The sequence below is a fragment of the Ixodes scapularis genome, unplaced genomic scaffold (genome assembly GCF_016920785.2).
Source record: "Ixodes scapularis isolate PalLabHiFi unplaced genomic scaffold, ASM1692078v2 PGA_scaffold11__112_contigs__length_91849675, whole genome shotgun sequence".
Classification (NCBI taxonomy): domain Eukaryota; kingdom Metazoa; phylum Arthropoda; class Arachnida; order Ixodida; family Ixodidae; genus Ixodes; species Ixodes scapularis.
Genome location: NW_024609837.1, coordinates 55,389,055 through 55,409,631, shown reverse-complemented (window position 1 = coordinate 55,409,631; position 20,577 = coordinate 55,389,055). Strand labels below are relative to the sequence as shown.

At 48.4% G+C, this 20,577-nt stretch overlaps 1 protein-coding gene across 1 annotated transcript in view; it reads left to right on the top strand.

The window, feature by feature from the left end:
• LOC8041586 (high affinity cAMP-specific and IBMX-insensitive 3',5'-cyclic phosphodiesterase 8B) overlaps positions 1–20,577 on the top strand; it is a 450,039-nt gene that overhangs the window by 336,859 nt on the left and 92,603 nt on the right. The window contains exon 2 of the mRNA XM_042288919.1: positions 15,963–16,019. Within this exon, the coding sequence (XP_042144853.1) occupies positions 15,963–16,019 (57 nt within the window). The remainder of the gene's footprint in view (positions 1–15,962; positions 16,020–20,577) is intronic.

Here is a 20,577-nt window from a genome sequence, read left to right as displayed (position 1 = left end):
ACCATGTTCAACGTTTACCAACTCGCCCAACTTACTACTCTTCTTCACGATCTGGTTGCGGGTAGTTTCTTTCGGTTCGCCTCATTGTTCTTGATCCAAGTACCGCGGGAAATTCTTCGCAGGACGGTGACACGTGACTCATGACGAACCCTAAGCCACACGAAGAGGCGTCACAGGCGAAGAATAAGGGACGGTTGACGCCGTAATGGTGGATGACTGCAATAGAACTTTGGCTTGTCGAAAAGCTGTTGCTTCCTTTTGTCCCTATTTCCAGGGAGAGCCTTGAGGAGTTCAAAGACGTGAGCTGTGCACTTCAAAAAAGGGCCGTTAAAGTTGAGCAATCCCAGGAAGGATTGCAACTGCTGTTTATCACGTGGTTCAGTAGCGGTCTGAACGGCTTGTACTTTCTCTTCTGTGGGGTGAATGCCCTCCTTGCCAATCTTGTATCCTAGGAAGGACACCTCAGGCACTCTGAAACTACACTTGCTCTTGTTTAAACAAAGCCCGTCGTCATTGATTCATTTGAGGACGGCCCGAAGACGTGACTTGTGTTCCTCATCCTTCTGACCGCCGATCACAATGTCGTCGAGAAATACTAAAGCATTATCGAGCCTCGCGAGAAGCTTTTCTACGTAGCACTGAAAAATCGCTACAGCTGTAGCGACGCCCACCTGCAGACGGGTGACTATAAAGAGATCCCGATGAGCGTTGACCGTTTGAAGGTCTGCTGTAGCTTCGTACACTATTTGCTGATCGTATGCTTGTTCCAGATCTTTCCCATCGGATGGCACGGTTTACTATAAATTTGATATCTCCGCACATGCAAATGTTGTCACTTTTTGAGAATGGGCAAGATGGAGTCGCCCAAGAAAAATGGCGCACCAGTTCAAAAATTCCGCTGGCTGCAAGTTTATCGATGGTTTCGTCTACTTGGGGAAGCAGGGGCAGAGGAATCTGGCAAGCCTTGAAAGCCTTGGGTGGAGCGGCGGGGTCGACATCCACACAAACCGGAGGCCCTTCGCTTTTTGTGAGTCCTGGCTGAAAAAAACTAGAGAAACTCGTCCACCACGTTGTGAACCATAGCTGCCTCGGTCCCATGCGACGACGCGTCGACGTGAATGACTCCCCTCAAGGTGATGCCCAAGGACCGGAACCAGTCGCGCCCAAGCAGACTTTCGCCGAATCTTTTGACGACCAGAAGTTCCAATTTTATGCTTTTGTCTTTGTACGACACGTCGGCTGACACCTTCCCGAGAACCTCCAGGGTATGCTGCACATATGACCGTAGACGTAAGAAGCAAGATTTGAAGCTGCTCTTGGATATGCGAAGCTTCAGCATCGCACGCGAGTTGATGTTCGCGAAGGCAGAGCCGGAATTCACTTCCATTTGTACGCAACATCACAACATCACAGAAGACAGGCGGCTCGATGCTCTCGATGGCGAAAATTTCGTAATCTTCTGACAGGAGCTCCAGTCTGTGACTACGAATAGTCCATCGTCGGCGTACGGCTCTCGCCCTTTGGCGGCAAGTCGCGACGATGTGTCCCTTGTTAGAGGAAAAGCAGCACACCATGGTGTGCTGCTTCTCCTCTAACATGGTGCTCCTTTGTTGGGGTGCACCCCAACAAAGCAGCACCTCTTAGGTCATGCGCCCCATTGCAACGCCACCATGTTTCTTATAGAGGTGTCCTTGAACGATTCTCCGCGTTGCTTGTTGAGCCACCGATTTCAGTAGTCGGAAGGCTTGGCGGTTGCGGTTCGGTGGTCCAAAGCGTCGATCTCGACGCGGCGTCAATTCTGACCCGGTTTATTTCGGAATCTACTACAGATGCCGGCGATGACGCAGAAGCGCGAATTTCACTCACTTAAAACTTGGCCACTTCGGCCTCTCTGGCCATGTCCAGTGCTTTACCCAGCCATAGAGTGGTCTCGACGAGCAGACGCCGCTGTAACCCGTCGTCATGGAGGCCGCAAACGACGCGGTCTCGGAGCATATCATCCATCCTTGCGCTGAACTGGCAGTGCTCAGTCATGCGTCGGAGCTCTGCAATGAAGGTTGCCACAGTTTTAACTGGACATTGATCTCGTTTGAAGAGCTCGAATAGCTTGAATATCACCCATTGTTGAGGGACAAAGTGCTCTTGAAGCTTGCGTATTATGTCGTATGGCGTTTCAACTGGCGAGCTCGGCGAACACAATGAACGCAAAATGGAGTATGTTGTGGAGCCACAGAAGCTGCACAGCACGGCGCGTTTCTTCTCTGGCGTAGATATGCCGCCTGCCACGAGAAAGGAATCCAGACGCTCGACATAGCGTGGTCAGGACGCCGGGGCCTCGGGCGTAAATTCTTCGAACTGCAGTTTTGAAAGCCTGGAGCTGAGCCGGTTGGTTTGACATGCTTCCTTGAATACCAGCTGAACGTAGAGGAAAAGCGAAGAAGACGAGAAAACAAGGAACCACACTGCTGGACTATCGACCTTTTAATAAAACTTCCTTTTCCTCGACGCTACCCGTATATGTATCTTCTTCTTCAGCTGTCGGATCTTAGAGAGAAAAACTTCCTTTTCCTCGACTCTAACCGTAGACTTAACCTCTTCTTCAGCTGTCGGATCTTAGAAAAACTTTCTTTTTCTCGGTACTTTTTGCAGAGGTAACAAATTCTTCCTCTGTCGGATCTTGGGACCAGCGCTTGTCCTGTCAATTTCTCTTCCTTGTGTCTTCGTAGTTTGCGCGCTGATTCCATTTTGTAACGATGAACCAACTCGCCTGCATTGCCACTTTGATCCACTTTGACGGATCTTGGCATTCAAATGGTCCCGACTTGGTTGCTCCGAGGGGCCGCTTTCCGCAGATATGTTTTTTTCTTAGGGAAAGAGCGCAACGGCGGCGGCACGTACGCACTCTCCACCACTCTCCTCAATGGCCAACGACTCAAGGATCTCCCTCCCAAGCTGTTTTCGGTGTCGTGCGACGACGATGACGTTTGAGAAGTCGGGATGCGTCGAAAGTTGGCCAGCCGACGTTAGTGCGGCCACAGAGGCTGCAAGTTCTCTGGTGCGGTCGTTTATACACCTCCCTGTTTGCCCTATGTAGCATTTGCCACATGACATAGAGATATTGTAGACGACTCTTTTTTCGCATGGGGCGTAGGGTGTTCGATGCGCAGTGCCGCAGGTGGCCCTCACGTTCTGGTCGGTCTCCCGGTTCACCCTACGGCACATGGCGTACGCCTTGTTGGGGGCTGAGCACACGACATGGATGCCTTATCGGCCAGCGACCTTTTTTAGACGATGAGTGATCGCGTGCACATCGGGACACTGTTAGCGCGAACGCGACATGGGCGCCTTTTCGCACTTTATTAGGAAAGAGTATAAGTGGGCACACAATTTTACCCCTTATACTAGTGCCATGCAGGAGCTCTTTCTATAACAATCATATCTTTGATGACAGCCTTTCGGTTCTAAGAGAAAAACACAGAAAACTGGCGATCGCCTGTTCGCGCTAACAGTGTCGCGCTCTGTATATATGCTACCACCACGAAAGGCTTGTGGGGTTTCTTTTTCGTTGGTTCATTTTTCTCTGGATTATGTCGCACTTGCTTGCAGAGCTTATCGGTACGAGGAGGGTCCTCGAGTAACGGGAGGCCTGGAGTCTACAAAGCTGTCTTTGAAAGCTGCGCCCTACTGTATGCGGCAGGATTTGCGTAGTGCCGAGACGAGAGCTTTGGTGGCCAGCCCCCGTTTTACATTTTTGGAATACTCCGAGTTGCTCGGAAGGAACCCTTTACACGAACGAGGTTCACACATCCAGCATACGTGGGAAGTCTGAAACTCCAATGAGAGATCCAGAAAATGCATGGCAGCTTTGTTCGAAGCTGCGCATGGCCACTTCTAAGCACCGGTTACTCGCCTCATCTTCACCAGAGTTGCATAGTATGAGGAAGTCGTCAACATAGCGAAAGATGGCCTCGATGCGTTGATATTATAAGTGGTCTTGAATGTTCTTCCCGCATGCTTCTAGGTACAAATCGCTCAAGTATGGGGCCACTCGAGAACCTATGCACACCCCGCTTTTCTGTAAGAACTGTTGTTCTTGGTGTGACACCACTGTCGCAGAAAGTTAAGCCGTCAGAAGCTCCAAAAAGCTGTCGAGGCTCATTCCTGTCGAATTTCGGAAGCTTTGAAGGCCTTGCTCCTCGATGGTTGCTCGGAGGATCTTGATGAGAGCCGCATAAGGAATTGAATTGCAAAGGTCTCCGATAGCCAAGGAAAAACCTGATACGATATAAAATCCCTTTTCCCGGAGAAACCAAATCACTGGTTCCGAGTTCGGTATCCTGAAAGGGTCGTTTACTTCAACCTGTGACATAAATTTTGCCAGACAAAGTGACACCTGCCCTTGCCAAGTGTGTCTCTCGGAAACAATCGCACCAAAAGGTACCCCTTTTATGTGTTTTTGCAGAGAAAAAACACATAAGTGTACACCTTCTTTACAAAAGACCTCGATAATTGGCAGATTCACCGAAAAACACACTCGCGAAATTTTTGAAGCCTTTAGTATACTCCGCTTAGGCGAGCGTTGTGTCAGCCATCCTTCTGTGGCTTTAACCGACAAGGAAATAGCCTTTCTACAGTCGTTCGAGTGTGGTTGATGGTGTGTGTCCTCCGCGTGCTCGGGTGCCCCCGTGCGAGTGTGGCCTCGGCTCGAGCTGATACCGAGGGCTGTTCTTTTTTCTTCCATCAATACATCGAGTTGTGAGTTTGCGCTTGTCTCTTCTCTCTTCCCTCTTCTCTGTACCTTTCTATTTGTGCGCAATTTTAACCATGTTCAACCATGTTCACACATAAGTCCCCTCGTTGTGATCCTCTGATTTTTGTGACAAGGCCACCGCATTGTTTGTTTGTTTTTTCGAGTATTCTCAGGATGGCTCGTTTTGCTGGTTGTACTTGCTTTGGATTCACTTGCTTGAAATTCTTCGCTAAGGCTTGTCGTGCTCTTTCTCTAAACGACTCAAAGTCCAAAACTACAAACCCCCTCCTTGTCCGAGACGCAAACTTTAAGGTCTTTGTGACGTAATTCCTCCACCTTTAAGGCAAAGCTCATCTTTGGAGTGCCCGAGCTTTGTAAGCCTGCCAGGCACTCGAGACCTTCATTGATGATCTGTGAGGTTGCTTCATGAGGCGCTTTGGATGGGATTTCTCGAACCATTTGGTCCTTATCAATGGCGCTTAGCCTTGGTGGAAGGGCGAACTTAGGACCTCGCTCGAGCACCCATCGGGCTGGTGCTGAAAGGGAAACATCCCTGATGATCTGGAGTGGCGAGCTTTTGAGTTCTGTCCTAACTCTTCGTGCGAGATGTTGTTTCCAAATTGGGAGAAAGCACATTTTCCAAAAGTGCTCCGTGGAAGATTTTGCTACGGTCACGTGGTATGAAAAAGCGTAATAGCGAGACACTTGACCCTCAGAAAATCAGTCACAATGCGAACTTGCCGCCAAGCCTCGGATTTCAGAATCTTCGAAACTCGCTGGGCATGACCCGCTGATGGTGCAATGAAGCCGAAGAAAACCCGTATCTCGTTAAAAAGAATCCTCTTTCTAGTGCTCCAACGGTGCACTAGAACGACCGTACCAGAGAACATGCAGCCTCTGTGGCCGGACTAACGTTGGATGGCCACCTTTCGGCGCATTGTCGGAAATGCAAATGTGCTCCCGACTTCTCAAACGTCATCGTCGTCGCACGACACCGAAGACAGCTTGGGAGGGGGATCCTCGAGTCGCTGGCCATTGAGGAGAGTGGTGGAGAGTGAGTAAGTGCCGCCTCCGTTGCGCTCTTTCCCAAAAAAAAAACATATCTGCGAGGAGCGGCCCCTCGGAGCAACCAAGTCGGGACCGTTTGAATGCCAAGATCCGACAGAGGAAGAATTTGTTACCTCTGCAGAAAGTGTTGAGACAAATAAAGTTTTTCTAAGATCCGACAGCTGAAAAAGAGGTTAAATTTACGGTTAGAGTCAAGGAAAAGGAAGTCTTTCTAAGATTCGACAGATGAAGAAGAAGATACCTATACGGATAGCGTCGAGGAAAAGGAAGTTTTATTAGGAGGTTGATAGTCCAGCAGTGTGGTTCTTTGTTTTTCCTCTCCTTCGCTTTTCCCCTAGGTTCAGCTGGTATTCAAGGATGCAGTTTTGAAGCCATACCTAGAATGGCTGAGCGCGGCCGCTGCCGATGCTGAGCGGTTACAGGTTTACCTCGTTGGCAATGTTAAATCCTGAGTGAGAGGAACACATCTTAGGCTTAAGCACCGTCGCGCCGTATGCTTTTACTTTAAAGGGCAAGCATGAGACAGGCCGCTCTGGCTGAAGGCGGCTCAGTGTGCGAATGCGCTTGAATGGCGCGCGGAACGCTAGCTCGTCCTCGTGCCCCACGTGCTCGTGCGCTCGCGCCAAAGTAGCGTCTGGGTAGATTCACTACGAGCGCAGTATGACGCGTTTGGAGATTCCTGACGACGTTTGGAGTAAACATTCATCCCGATCTCTCGCGCCTTACGCCCAAACGTGCCTTCGCCAAAGGAAAGTGAGGAAAAAATCGAAGCGCATGATTCGGCCATTGCCGACGCAAAATCAATCTATAAATAACACAAAATAATTTTAAAAATTTAGTTTTTGTCGAGTCCTATTCATTATAAGTAATATTCACACGCTGTAACGTCAGTCTCTTTTTTGTTAGTGGCTATATTGCAAGACATAATAGGACAGGTGCGCAATTTTTTAAACACAATCAAAATATGCCGAGTTTTTCTTTTGCAGACTATTTTGTGAGGTGTACTAACGCCTTTTTCAAAGTTGTGATTTGTCCCCCTGTCTTGGCTGCGCTCTTATGTAAGTTGAAAAGGAGTACATCAGTCGTGTATCACTCCCACGTAATGCACCTTAAAGACACCAGGCTAGCAGTCGTACTGCACTGGCTAAATTTCCCATCTCAGACACACAAGACATCCCTTGGGGCTGACTTCTCACCCTTTAAACATACACACGTTACCTGACACAATTCCTCCAGCGCCCACCTACCTCGAGCGAGACGACGAAAAAGAAAAGAGATCGGAAGCTGAAGAACGACCAGGAGACCTCCAGTCGCGGGGTATCGGCGTTGTACGAGTCCTCCTCGGCGAGTTCCGGCACAGTAGTGAGCGTCTCTGCCCGAAGCCCGCGCACGTGCAATGGGGAGCCCCACGGCAGGGCACAGTGACAGCAAAGGCGACGACCGCGGCTGCCAAAAGTCCCTCATGACCTACTACTTCTCGGCCGTCCTCAGCCACATGCCACATCTACTGTTCAGAAAGGTACATACTAAGAAAGTTTACACCCTTTAGGGCGGGAGGAGGCTTATACCCATGGCTACACCCTTTGAGCACCCTCATTTCGGATAATAAGGTGTGGTCACTGACCGCCATGGCTGAGTGCATAGCTACTCAGCGGGTGCTTAAAGTGAGCTTTCACAGTGCTTTTGCAAAGTGCATTCCACACCGTCAAGGTTGCCGCTCTTGGGAACCTATAAGTGTGAGCTTGTTCTGAGCAACCACGTGAACAGTACACTCAAATATGGCGTCCAAATATAAATCTACAGGGAACTCTCTAGAACGCTGTACTACAGGGTTTCTTTCTGCGCAAAAAGACAGGACGAATCGCTGAATGCTAAGCTTCCCCCTAAAGGTGGCGCTGCGGTCCGAAGCAAATGCCAAAGTTTCAGAACTAACCGTCATCTAATTCGAAAGCTATAAGCGATTTTTTAAAATTCTAAATGGAAAAATGGCGGCCGACTCTGGTTTCCGAATAGATTGTATTCACTGGCGGCCATCGCTGAGCTGGCTGCTGTTGAGCACGTGTTAAAACAGCAAGCTTCTACAAGCTAGCTTCCAACACGCACATTGCACACCATCAAGATTGTCCTCTTTGGCAGATCATAAATAAGAACGCATCCTGAGCATGCGCTGTGAGCAGTCACGTCAAATATGGCGTCCGGTGAATACGACCTATATATATATATATTAGGATGACGCAGTTACCGAGAATGCGCCCCAATTGCGCTTTGAAAATTTCAGAAAATCACCTATAACTTTGTAATGTGACAACGGTTACTTCTGAAGCTTTGGCATGCAGGGTTCTGACAACTAGCGCTACATTTGGCGGAGAATGAGCGTTTGGGGATCCTTAGTTAATTTTTGTGGTGATAAAAAAAAACCTGTACATTTGTTTTGGACACCTTGTACATGGCTTACACGTGACGCCACTGCGCTGTACTAATGGTCTTTCCTACTCGTCCTTGCGAAAATAAAACGCAACAAAATCGGTGTTCGAATTGTACGCTGTATAAGGCACGCCCGCAGAAGCAAGGACATTCACAATGACCGCCAATGTGACACCGATGCAAATTATGTATACCAACCAACGTTGCTAGAACACTCAGTTGGGAAAATCACCTTTGAAACCTGGGCCGCTGACGTCCACCGATACCGAACTAAATACGATAACAATGTCACCCTTTAGCAACGACTTGAAACATGAAAGTTGCCTTATATGGTTAATGTTAGATTCACTGAATGTTCCCAGAGTACCAAAACTCCCAGGCTCGAGGTGCCAAGATGGCGGCTCAATCTTTTTTTCTTTACAGTAGTCACCTTGGAGCTTTTAGACAGCATGTTTTTGCGTAAAAACAAATAGAAAAACTCTTTTTCAAGGATACTTCATTGGAGATCAGTACAAAATAAGAGACGCATGATGTTTTCTAAAATCTTTAGTTTACAAGGTTTTGCGGCAATATTGTTTTTATACAACCATGTCTCACCGATGATTTCAGGTAGCGCGTCTCGAACTGGGCTCATCCTAATTTCGTTAGTAATTCCCGGCGCGTCCGCTTGGGAGACGGCGGTCAGCATCCCTGAACACCTTCCACAGTATATGTTTCGGCGCCAAAATGGCCGATTAAAGCCAAAACAGAATAGTCACGGCGGATTTTATCGAATGCGTTGTTACTCGATCAACTCAGTTGGCAAACTCCCACGGAGAGCGTGATCCCTTCTAAGCCACACGCGGACACACGTCAGTTTCCGCGGATAGCCCCTAGATTCGGTATGCTTTTTGAAGCGTCATCGTTCTAGCTCGCTGCAGCCGTGCTTTCAACTGCTCTTGCAAGACGCGCCGCAGCGAGCAAGAAGGTTGGCGCTTCGAACAGCGTTTGCCCGGCTGAGGGGTACGAGAAGGGATCACGCTCATTCGATTAACTCAGTCTGCCAACTGAGTTGATCGAGTAACTCTGATCGAATGCGATACCCCCGAAACATTACAAGCAGCCGTGCAGTTCCCCGAGTGGCCGCTGCCGGAGAAAAGGCGGCGTTGCGATTGCCATTAGAGAGTTTTAGTAGATCGTTCCGATACCTCCGATAGCCCCGATAACGATACTATGCATGCGCAAGGGAGGCGGTGGCGGAGTATCGGGTATCATTAGGGAGTTTTAGTAGATCGTTTTCAAAGGCCCGCTACCGCTACGAGCGCGCGCTTCAGAGCATGCATCGAAGTGGCAGCGCGAGCTCCCGCTACGATTATCGTGGCCTGAAAACACGATCTACTAAAACTCTCTATTATCGGAGTCATGGGAACGATCTACTAAAACTCTCTATTAGCTCGGTTCCCGAGTACGGATCGGTGCCACTTTTTCAGAGGAGGGTGTTTCCCAACTGAGTTGTTCTAGTAGCGTTGCGCAGTGCTCGTGCCCATTGCGTGAGATGGGTTAGGCTCACATGCTTGGGCACCGCGGATGCATCACAGTAGAAAGGCAGTGAACGTTCGAAGGAAAGTAGGTACGAAACAGTTCGCTATATTTTTAATTTTTCCTACCGAAAACCAGGCTTTAGGCTTTTCATCCCGGCTGAAGATGTATTTCTTGGTCCCATTAAGGCTCAAACGTTGATGACGGGCATTCAAGCGAGAGGCTCGTGCCAGCGCTCGTGGTGTGCACGCGCGTTCTCTGCCCAAATACCCCGAACCGTTCATTTCCTAAAAAAAGTAGGGTGCCTACATGTCTGTCTGTCGCAAAAGCGCGCGTGTGTATGAAGGCACTCTAAAAAAAAGGTGAATTCAGCGCCGCTCTTCGGCGTCTTCGAACCGTTCAGCCATGAACGTCCTCGCCAGTTTCGTAGCAAGATTGGCACACCGGCGCACGTAGAGGAAGAAGAGGCCAACCGACGGCTTGAGCTGCCGAATGCTCGTGGATCCGTTCGGCCTCTCTGGCACTGCCTGCCGAAGCTGCCGTCGCTTGAACCTCGGTCTTCTGAGGACCGTCGCCGACACAGATCGCTAGGCCTAAAGCCGCCCGGTCGCGAGGTCTGAAAGGGTCGTCACTATGGCCCCACCCCTCCACGGCCCCTCGCTGCAGAGCGCCGACGTGAAGTACAAGAACGCACTCAAGCATCTCCTTCTCCCGGTGAGAGAGGATCTCGATGACGCCACTTCCGGTTCGCGATTGCTTCCGGCTGCCGGGCTGCTTCCGGCGTCTAAAGTCTTCCAAATTTCTAGGTATATATATATATATATATATATATATATATATATATATATATATATATATATATATCGCGCGTTCTCGCGTTTTAGTCGGGATCTATATTTCTATTCACAGTCGAAAGACCGACCTTCGAGCCCACTTGGCAATGGCAGCTCGTGCACATACGGAATGTCGCTGGCGGATTTGGAATGATCCAAAGGCCCTCAACGCGGCCGCCTTTAGAGCGGTGAATGCCAGCTCGGCCATGCGTTCGCGTAAAGATAACAAAAGAAAAGAAAAGCGCTCAAAAGTTCCTTTAAATTCACAACTGCAATTTCTCACTAGAAATTTCCTCCCATTCTTCTCATTCATACCACGGGTGCACTTGGGCGGGAGAGGGACGGAGGTCCAATATCGGTGGTGCACCCCACAGCACGTTTCCGGGCGGTACGCTTCGGAGAGTTTTCCTTCTATATTCGTTTTATTTAAATCGAGAGAGCAAGAAACATGCATCAATTGCATATTCGTAGAAACATCTTAAGATGGAGGCTTGGGCGAGTTGGCTATTCATGGCTTATAGGTAAAAGCGCAAAACGTAACGCACACTGTGACCACACGCACACCGTCAAAAAAGGAATCTCTCACGTCGCGCTATTTACTCGGATTTGTATTTTTGTCTTCTTACTTTACACCGGTAAGGAACAGAAAAGAAAAACAAAAATTGTTATCACACTTCATTGTTTTCGTTCTGCTGCTAAGTAAGACAACTTTTATTCTGCGTGGTATTTCGTCCTCTTCTAAACGATTTCAAAGTCTAACGCGCTTGTTACCTTCGAGTAGAGTCTAGGTACATAACAACGTCTTGAAAAGTAATATAGAAGGATTGCTAACACATGTGTCACTCTGCTTCACGATGCTTGCTGCTTCGATGACTCACTCCAATCACAAAAAATAGAAATCATTGACCAGCGGGATTTGCTCAAAACTCGGATTCGATCGTGTCCCCCGCAGTTGGAAGCAATGACGGCGGCACCCCGCCATGTTCTTCGCTTATGCGCTAAAATATGCCTCTACGAAGAACTTTTGATTTCGCCGGTCCAGAAATATAGTAGGACAATAAGAGGAGCAAAAATACTTGTCGTGTAGATTTGATCAATCTTTGGCACTGAAGAATGTACTTCTCGTGTAGATTTTATCAATCCTTGGCACTGGAGAATGTCATCCCGTAGTTCACTATGGGATGACGTTCTCCAGCGCCAAAGATTGATCAAATCTACGCGAGAAGTATTTTGCCTCCTGTTATTGTCAGACTGTACTCTCTGCTCGCTGGTGGATCGAGGAGACTTATATCGCGATTGAGATGATCGCGACTGTTTTCGCAAGTGCATTGAGGGGATTTGTGTTCCCAATTTCTAGGTTCTTTGAAAAAAAAATAAAAAGGGTTTGTATCGATTGTAGTTTTGAACGTTTCGTAAATCGCTGCTGCAGGTAAGCTGACATCGATTCGAAACTGAGGTCGGCTGTTACGATGTCTACGCGAAAAGTTTCTGCTAGGAACCGCTCCGTGGCTCCACTATCTTGTCGTATGCTTCCAAAAAAACTCCACTTCAAACTAGACGAGGGGAGGGGACAGAGAAAGAGCATCTGTTCACGCGCGCTCTAACATAGCATTGAGAGGACTAAAACTTGGCATCAACGAAAGAACATTGCAACTCGCGTCTCAGAGTCCAATCAAAAACGCTGTGATGATTTCCTTTCTTGTCTACAAGCGTTACCTAACTTGCTTAGCTGCAACCGGTCATTATTTTTTTTTACTATTTTTGTTCTTGTTTTATTTTAAAACTTTATATCACCGTAGGCAGCGTTGCCCATTTTGGGACGAAGGGAACATGGGGAAGCCAGGAGAGGTGATGCGTGGTGATGCACAACCGCAAACGCGACCTAAAAATATCCCAATTTGCTCGCCAGGAGTGCTGCTCAGAACCTCAAAGGTACAGGTATGTTGCATCTCGCGTCCCGAGCTGTCTTCTGCCCATTACGAGAATCTACACCCTCTTCAGTTCTGATCAGTGAAAGCGTGCACGCTGCGGACACTTGACACTTTCGCTTCTCGAGGCCGTTCCTTTTTTGCTGTTCTATCCTCGGCGACGTCGTTCCACACGTTTTCTTTTGTCGTCTCGGGAGCTCACGCGAGAGCGACTCGGGTAAACAACGCGCTTACTTTCAGGCGCGTGCGCTCAACGGCGGGAGCGACGAAGAAAAGCAGCGAGGGTTCTCCTTGGGGAAAGCGGTCCGTCGTCTTGGATCCGGGAGTCGACGGGCCGGGGCCGTACCGCTAATGAACTGAACTAATTAGGCATCCAAACAAGCCCTCCTCGCCCTTTTTCGTCGCGGCTCTCACCTGCTCTTCGCACGTCAGCTGCAGGCGCCGGTGACGAGTTGCCGCCACTCGCCTCGAGTGCATCTCGTCGGTTGGCTTCTCGTCTTCGCGTTTTGGTAGTACTCTGGCAGTTTTTTGGCCACGCCATGGGGCGCTCCCTCTGTTTAACCAAGGTCTAAGCTGCGGACAGCAGGTGCCGAGCCACGCGGCCTCCAACATTATAATTATTCTTAATTAATTCGTTGATTTTCTTAAGGTGCACACTTCGTCTGGGGGCGATACGGACTCAACAGAGCGAACAAACACGCACACACACACACACACAGACGCACACGCACAGACAGATACGTATACGTACGGCTACAGTGGAAAAAGATCGGTTCAAGTGACCGATGACCGAGCGGCAAAATCGCGACACGCGGCGATATTGTTCACGAGCGAGCCGAAAGCGAGTGTGCCAATCACATTCCGTGTGTCAACACGGGTATTGCCGGCAAAAAATTGAGGGATAAGACAGCTTTCGAAATGCTTTCTACCAGCCACCCCGCGTTGAGACATGGAACGTGACTGGCAGTCTCGCTATCGGCGCGCTCGAGAGCAGTCCTGCCGCGTGCCGCGGTTTTGCCGCTCCGGTTGTCGGTCATTTGTGCTAATCTTTTTTCCGCTGCAGGTGTACACACACGCACGCACGCGCATACAGGGGCAGACTCGGAGAGAGACAGACACGCGCACACACACGCAGACACATACGCACACAAAAAAAAACATTATGGGAAGCCTGGTGCTGCCGGTAGATGTCGTGGTAGAATACGTAAGAGGTCCGCTGCGGTGCGCGGTATGTGTCTCTTTGTCGACGGCACGGTAGGCGTCGGAGCGAGTGCCATTTTCCGAACATCTTTGGAGTTGGACGATTTCCATCGGCCCGGGCTGATAGCGAACGCGTCTATTTGCCGACGTCTTGGCGCTAACAGAGCGCAAATTCGAGCCATGGCACGCTGCTCGCTTTCGATTCGTGAGCTGCATCGACTGGAGATTTGTGGCGCAAAGTCTTAGGTGAAGTTTGTTGCCATTAACAATGAACGCGCAACGATGTTGGGTACATTTCCGAAGGCAGCAACCAAAACGTTGACCACATTGGTGCTTGAATTGGTTCGAACATTGTCAGGGGAAATGAAACACTTCTAATTACCGCTATAGATGGCTCGCACCGACGTCACATTAGCAGACATTCTGATGGCTTTGCGGCTGAGCGCCTCACTTCTGGTGCATACAGTCTACATGATCGATTTCTTTTTTCTGGGGAAAAACAAGAAGGAACGACCGCCAGCGTGATATGGGATAACGTCACGTGGAAGCCGTGTGTAGCTGAAGGTCTATTCACACACGAGCGTTTGAGGTGTGACGTTACGGCTGAAACGTTGCCCAGATATTTTTTCTTCACCCAATATTTATTATGCCACCACAACCTAAACTTTTAACTGTTGTATACCAACTTTTGCATGAAAAAAAGTTGCCCTTGGGGTGCCTTGGGAGGGGGGGGGGGGGGGGACAAGAGAGAGGAGGGGATTTCTCATTTTAATCCATTACATTTTTTTTAAGTCACGTTCACAAGTCTGCTACAAACGGACTCCATGCATTACTCGGGGACTCGCGGTTGCACAGCGGCAGACGTGTTGGTGTCGCCGCGTGCTTGCGTAGCGCCCATAGCCTCCTATATACTCACAAATCCTGGCAGATCGCCACGAGAAGCAGTCGCCGAAATGGAAAAGGCGCAGAAAACGAAGGAGAGGAGAGCCACGTGACTGGCGCCCCGCTGCGACGAGACGCCGAAACAAACTTTTTTCCGAGCGAGCAACTGTCTTTCGGGTCCTCGCCGCTGCAAAAGCTGTGCGCTGACGTCCAGGCTCCCCTAAAAATGTCTCTGTGATGCTCTGTGCTACCAGATCCTCGCGCTACACATCTCCGACCGGGCACTCTATGGCTCCGTCGTCGAACTTCCGAGCTTAGTGAGTAAACTATGGTAGCGTTTATTGTAAGACGTTGCAAGACGCGCTGACGGCGATACTGACACAAGCGAGACGGCGCCGCGTGAACACACTAGTGATCACGGTGCCCGGAACACGTCTACGACTGGTGTGTTTAGCGTCCTATCCCGCCCCCTACAACCACGGTGGTCCCGAAGATGCAACAATTGACGCGCACAGAAAACGGAATGTCATTATGTCAGACGTCGCAATCCTGGCAGTTGGTCGTAAAAGTTTCGTAAAGAAAACACGAGGGAACGCGAGCGTCACTGTCGTCACGGCGTCCCAACTCCCGGTCTCCGAAACCTCCGTGGACTGTCAAGCTGCAGAGCTACCCGCGGCAGAACAGTCGTCTGCCACGGGCCACCCCCGCCGCTGTAACACCTCCAGGATCGCGGTGGGCGACAGCGCGTGACACTTGCGTGACGTCATGAGGCAGAAATTGAAAGATTACTTTTTGGGACGCGCTAAACACACCAGTCGGAAACGAGTTCAGGCACTGCAGTGATGACGTTTCGGGAAGGGACGCGGCGCACAAACAGCTGGTATTGGGTCATGGCATTGGTAGTTCCTACTGCGCTAGAGTTCCTGCGGTGGTGGTGCGTCTTTGAGCAGGTCCCGCCCAATTCAGACACGATATGCAGTTTGGAAAACTCGAACCCAATCTTATGTCGTCTAAATCGAAACGCAACTCACGTGACCCTTTAGCTAAAAAAAAACTATAGATACATTTTGCAAATGTATTCTACAGGTCAGGTGACCTACACGATTACCGACTGCCGTTAGTTCATACTCTTGTATATATTTCTCTATATTTAATCGCACAGACTAACCGCAATGTCCACCTGGTGCGCGTTCCTTGCGTCGGGTCGTGGCTGCACGAAAACTGTCCGATCGCACTTGTAGTTTTTTCCAGGCAGTCCATTAAGATGAGACTAAGTATACCTGTCTGGTTACGTGCAAACACGTCTGGAAGTGACCGCGACGATCCTCCCTGATCCTTCTTCCCTTTCTCTTCTTGCAGAAAGGCACTGTTGCCCTCAAGTTCGGCTCCATGTACCTCACTGTCCCGTCTGTCCGGGTAAGCACGCCACCCTCCTGCTATCCACTCAATACAGTGGTGTATAGACCTTTCCTTCAAGGGCGCCGCCATCTTGAATTGTCGTCACTTCCAGTGTGGGCGAAAACATTGTTTTGCCGTCGCCGCGCCAGTAGAAGACACTTCGGATAAAAGCGTAACCGTCACACATTATTGTTTTGCCTCCCCCTTATTTTTTGACTAGCTACAGGTTAAAACGTTTTAGTATTTTTTCGTCGCCCATACCGGATACGCCCACTGTCAAGACCGGTTATAACGAAGTCAGAGGGAATCGGAAATCACTTCGCTATATCCGCTATATCGTTATAACCGACTTCGGTTATAAAATCGTGCAAAAGAGAATGGGAAATCGTGATCGCTTCGCTGTAGCCGCTATTTCGTTATAACCGACTTCGTTATAACGGGTCTCGACAGTATTAGGTGGCTGGGGACGAGAGTACACAGAAAAGGTCTATACGGAACGGCGTTCTTGGACCAGGTTTTTTTAAGGAGGAACGGAGGAACGCCGCCGTTCTATTTTACGCTGGTAAAACTGGAACGGGAGCTCGTTTCGCAACTTTAGCCGAATTCAGTGGACACTTAGGCATTTCATGAGCGAATATTTTAACTCCAACCTCAAGAGACGGTGACGTGTTCGAGAGATAGTAGAAAACAAAGAACCGGAACAAATGTGATTCTGACGGCTCGATACGTGGTTCGATTTGGATATTCTTAGTTGCTTGTGGCATTTTATTTTCCAATTCTCAAGCCGAATATTTCATTAAAATACTCAATGTAACGTTAATGTAACGGCCCGTTTCAATTTTATATTAGTAACGGTAACGCAAATCACTGGAACTTGTAACGAGAACTCGTCCCAAGTTTGAGAAGGAACAAGAAATGAGCTTTTGTTCCTGTTTTCGGAGGAACGTGTACAATGCTGACTCAAACGTAGCAAAATAAAATAAAAAAGATACCTCGCCAACTTTTCTCTAAAAACTGTTAAAATATACTGTTAAATTTGGTCGACTTGGTCATGCAGTCAAGCAATAAAAACAGCGCGAAGAGTGACGAAGAACGAGAACCCAAAAGCGCTCTCTTTTGTGTACTCATGTTCGTCCTTCGCACGTCTTCGCGCTATTTTAGTCTCTTAATTCGCACATACGTCGCAGCGATCGCGTGGCCCTATGGACACAGCACCGCCCTTCTGCACCACGGCTCCTCCATCTGAACTCGGCATTCTTAGATGCGACAGCATACTTAATAAAGGTCGTGCCACGCTACGAAGTTGAACTTATCTTTGCCAGATACTTGCACAGGCTCGTTGTTCTGGGCTGTGTCGCCATATTTAGCGTTCATCGCCAATTCGTTGTGTGTTTCTGCACATTGTGAAGACGAAATAAAAGACGGTGCGATTTAACCGGAAGGCATCGAGTAAATGAAGTTGACAATAAATTGTAGAATTTGTACCGTATACTCGATTTTCCGTGTTCTCCTCTAACGAGGTATGCCATATGCCACGGACGTAATTACTCCATCCATAGCAGCCACCGCTTTAGGGTTTCTGTCAATTTAATCAATGTGATATGCCCTTCATAAAAAAAAAAAAATTGAAATGCTTCCGCATTTTAATGTAGTCTGCAGTGAAGCACCGCAGAAACGCAGCCACCGTTGTTGTTGTTTGTTTTTGTTTTTACACAACAGACCGCTGTCAACGCTCAGCTGCATAAATAATCCGACCTCAAGACACACACAAAAAAAAAAACGCGCTTTAAATCTAGTTAAATGGTTTGATGGTTCTTGACGTCACACTGGAAGTATATATAGAACAACAGACTCTTTACAAATAAGCCCGCGTTTGCCCACACCGGGTGTGGGCAGTGCGCATGCGCAAAAACGAGATTCCGACAGCAGCGCCGCCTCAACGGCGTAGCGTCACAAAGTTGAGTTGGTCTAGAGTCATCGCTGACAGCTTACAAGTTCAAGAAACGCTGGACCTGGCTTATTACATCCATAATATACCTCGAAGACAAGGCCTCCGCGTGACGTTATGGTTAGTGGATCCGCGACCCGCCCACAAACGGCAAACTCGATTAAGCTCGACGACAGCGGGCCGCATAGAGCGCCAATAAACGCCGTGTGGTGTCGCCGCGTCTGCCGCCTTATTGCGGCGTTCGCGTTGTGAGACGCTGCGAGATGCGCTCGGGGTGATGCTGACGCAAGCTAGGTGGCGCTGCGTGGATCCACTAGTTTTAAGAAAGAATTTATAGATGTATAACTATATGTTAAATAAATATAAGAAAATACTGGATAGGACGCTAGCCGTTGCCCGATTCAAAGGGTTCAGCCTCATCCATTCAACCATCCATTGATGACGTTTGGGGGAGGGGGGGGGGGGGGGGGGGCGCAGGCCTTGTCTTCTAGTTGGTGTTTATTATGTTCACGCTTCTTGCATCGTGATTGGTTCATCGGCGTGCTCGTCTGCTAATGGCGTAATCTGACTGGCTGTGCAGCGATAATGAGATGCTCAGGGACTCTTCACGCCATGCGTTTCTTCGGCTGTCGGTGTTTACATGTATGTATAAAATATGTATGTATAAACAGAGGGTACGTACATCATCACCGCCAAGAACACGTCTGATATGCCTGTATTGTTTGTTGTGAATCAGGTTAGTGTGCAGTACCATGACGGAAGCTTGAAGACTAGCAATACATTTATTGTTGTCGTGCCGTGCCCTCAAGGGCTTTGGGGTGAAATCAGAGAATGTTGTAACATGCTCCTATTGATCCCCCCTGGCGACGTAGGGCTAAACCCTGGGCCAATGATTTTTAAAGAAACTCTTCAAAATTCCTGAATGGACAGGCAGTCATAACGAACGAAATTAAAGAAGTAAAATGAAATAAAGCTTGACTGGAGGACCGAATCGAGACACTTTCTGAATACAGAAACTGGAGGAAGGCTACCAATCATTCAAACTATGCGAAAGCGCTACCTTCACTTTACAAAACACCGTAGAGGAAATACAAGAGAAACTGGTCGAACTAGAAGATAGAAGCAGAAGAAATAAACTGATCGTTTTCGGTATTCCTGAAAAGGTAAACTAGGCCACAAGAGTCCTGAGGGAAATGGTGATCGGGGAACTGCTTTCCAAAAAACTGGGTGTACGAGTGCAAAATGCTGAACGTATTCACAGGCTGAGAGCTAAGCGCGAAAACAACACTAGACCGGTCATTACGAAGCTCTTTGACTACACCGAAAAAATTCAAGTGCTATGGAACTGTTCTAAGCTAAAGGGTACAACAATAGTAATGTCTCGAGGTGGGCTAGTCGGTGGCGCAAACGAACACAAGGAAAAGTAGAAGAAGGGACGCAGACACAGCGCTGACTCACGACTTGCTCTCGTTTTCGTCTGCTTAAAACACATCAACATAAGAAGGCAAAGAAAGAAAAAAAAACTGGTCCCCGCCTCTTGCAGGGAACAGTGTTGTATTTTTAGGTGATGCAACTGCACCTGCTTCTATTACAAACATATTGAGTAAGAGTCCAAAATACGCTACTTAGCCCCTAGTGAAGTCCCCGGAAATGCTCTCCCTTGTGAGACGGATAGCTGACAAGACTGTTGCTGAGAAAAAATGCACTTTTATCTTAGACTGTGTGGAAAGTTTAATTGGGGGCTTCAGAAAATATGTTCATCAATTTTATTTCGGACCTATTGTTTCTTTTTTTTAAGGACTCTGGGTTAAAACTGCTGGTTTCTGATAAGGAGGGAGTATTTTTAGTTGTGCCAGAAAAAGAGAAGTCTACACAAGCCGTGTCGAAAAATTTCAAACCTGTTCCTGATGTGGTTTTGGGCAAGGTGAAGACGCGTGCTGTGCAACTTTGTAAGCAACTTGGATTAGAAAAGCTTCGAAAGTCTGTCCAGGTGGCTCGTGGTCTCAATCTGGAGGTTAACTTCTCGGTGAAGACCCATAAGGACACTATGCCGTTCAGGGCGATCGTTACGCAGAGAGAGTCATGGCAGTTGCATGTCTCGAAGTATCTCCAGCATCACCTATCATCTTTGAAGTTGACTTATACTTTTTTAATTCGGAACTCTGAAGAATTGGTGGATTATCTAAGCAATGACAACCCTGGAACGTGTGATCTGGTTTTGATTGACGTGTAAGAGCTTTTCTGCTATATTCCTCATGGGGGTCTCATTCAAGCGGTCCAAATTTGCATTGAGTTAAACGGTTCTGCTGTCTTCCAGAATTCGACTGGTATTTCAGTGAAAAAGTTTTGGGATTTTCTCCGCTTTTACTTAAATTCAACTTCATTGCTTTTGAGGGCAACACGTTTCTGCAGAAATCCGGAATCTTCATTGGGTCTAGTGTTGCTCCGATATTAAGTGATATCTACCTAGCAGGTTGTGATTATGCTATTGCAGAAAGGTTAGATGATCGTTTTTTTTTAAGTCTTCAGGTATGCTGATAATTACCTGGTTGCGTTTGCTAAGCAGTGCTCAAGAAGTGCTGACTTGGTCTCAGAGTTATTAGATGCCTTTCGGGAGTGCGCTGGAGC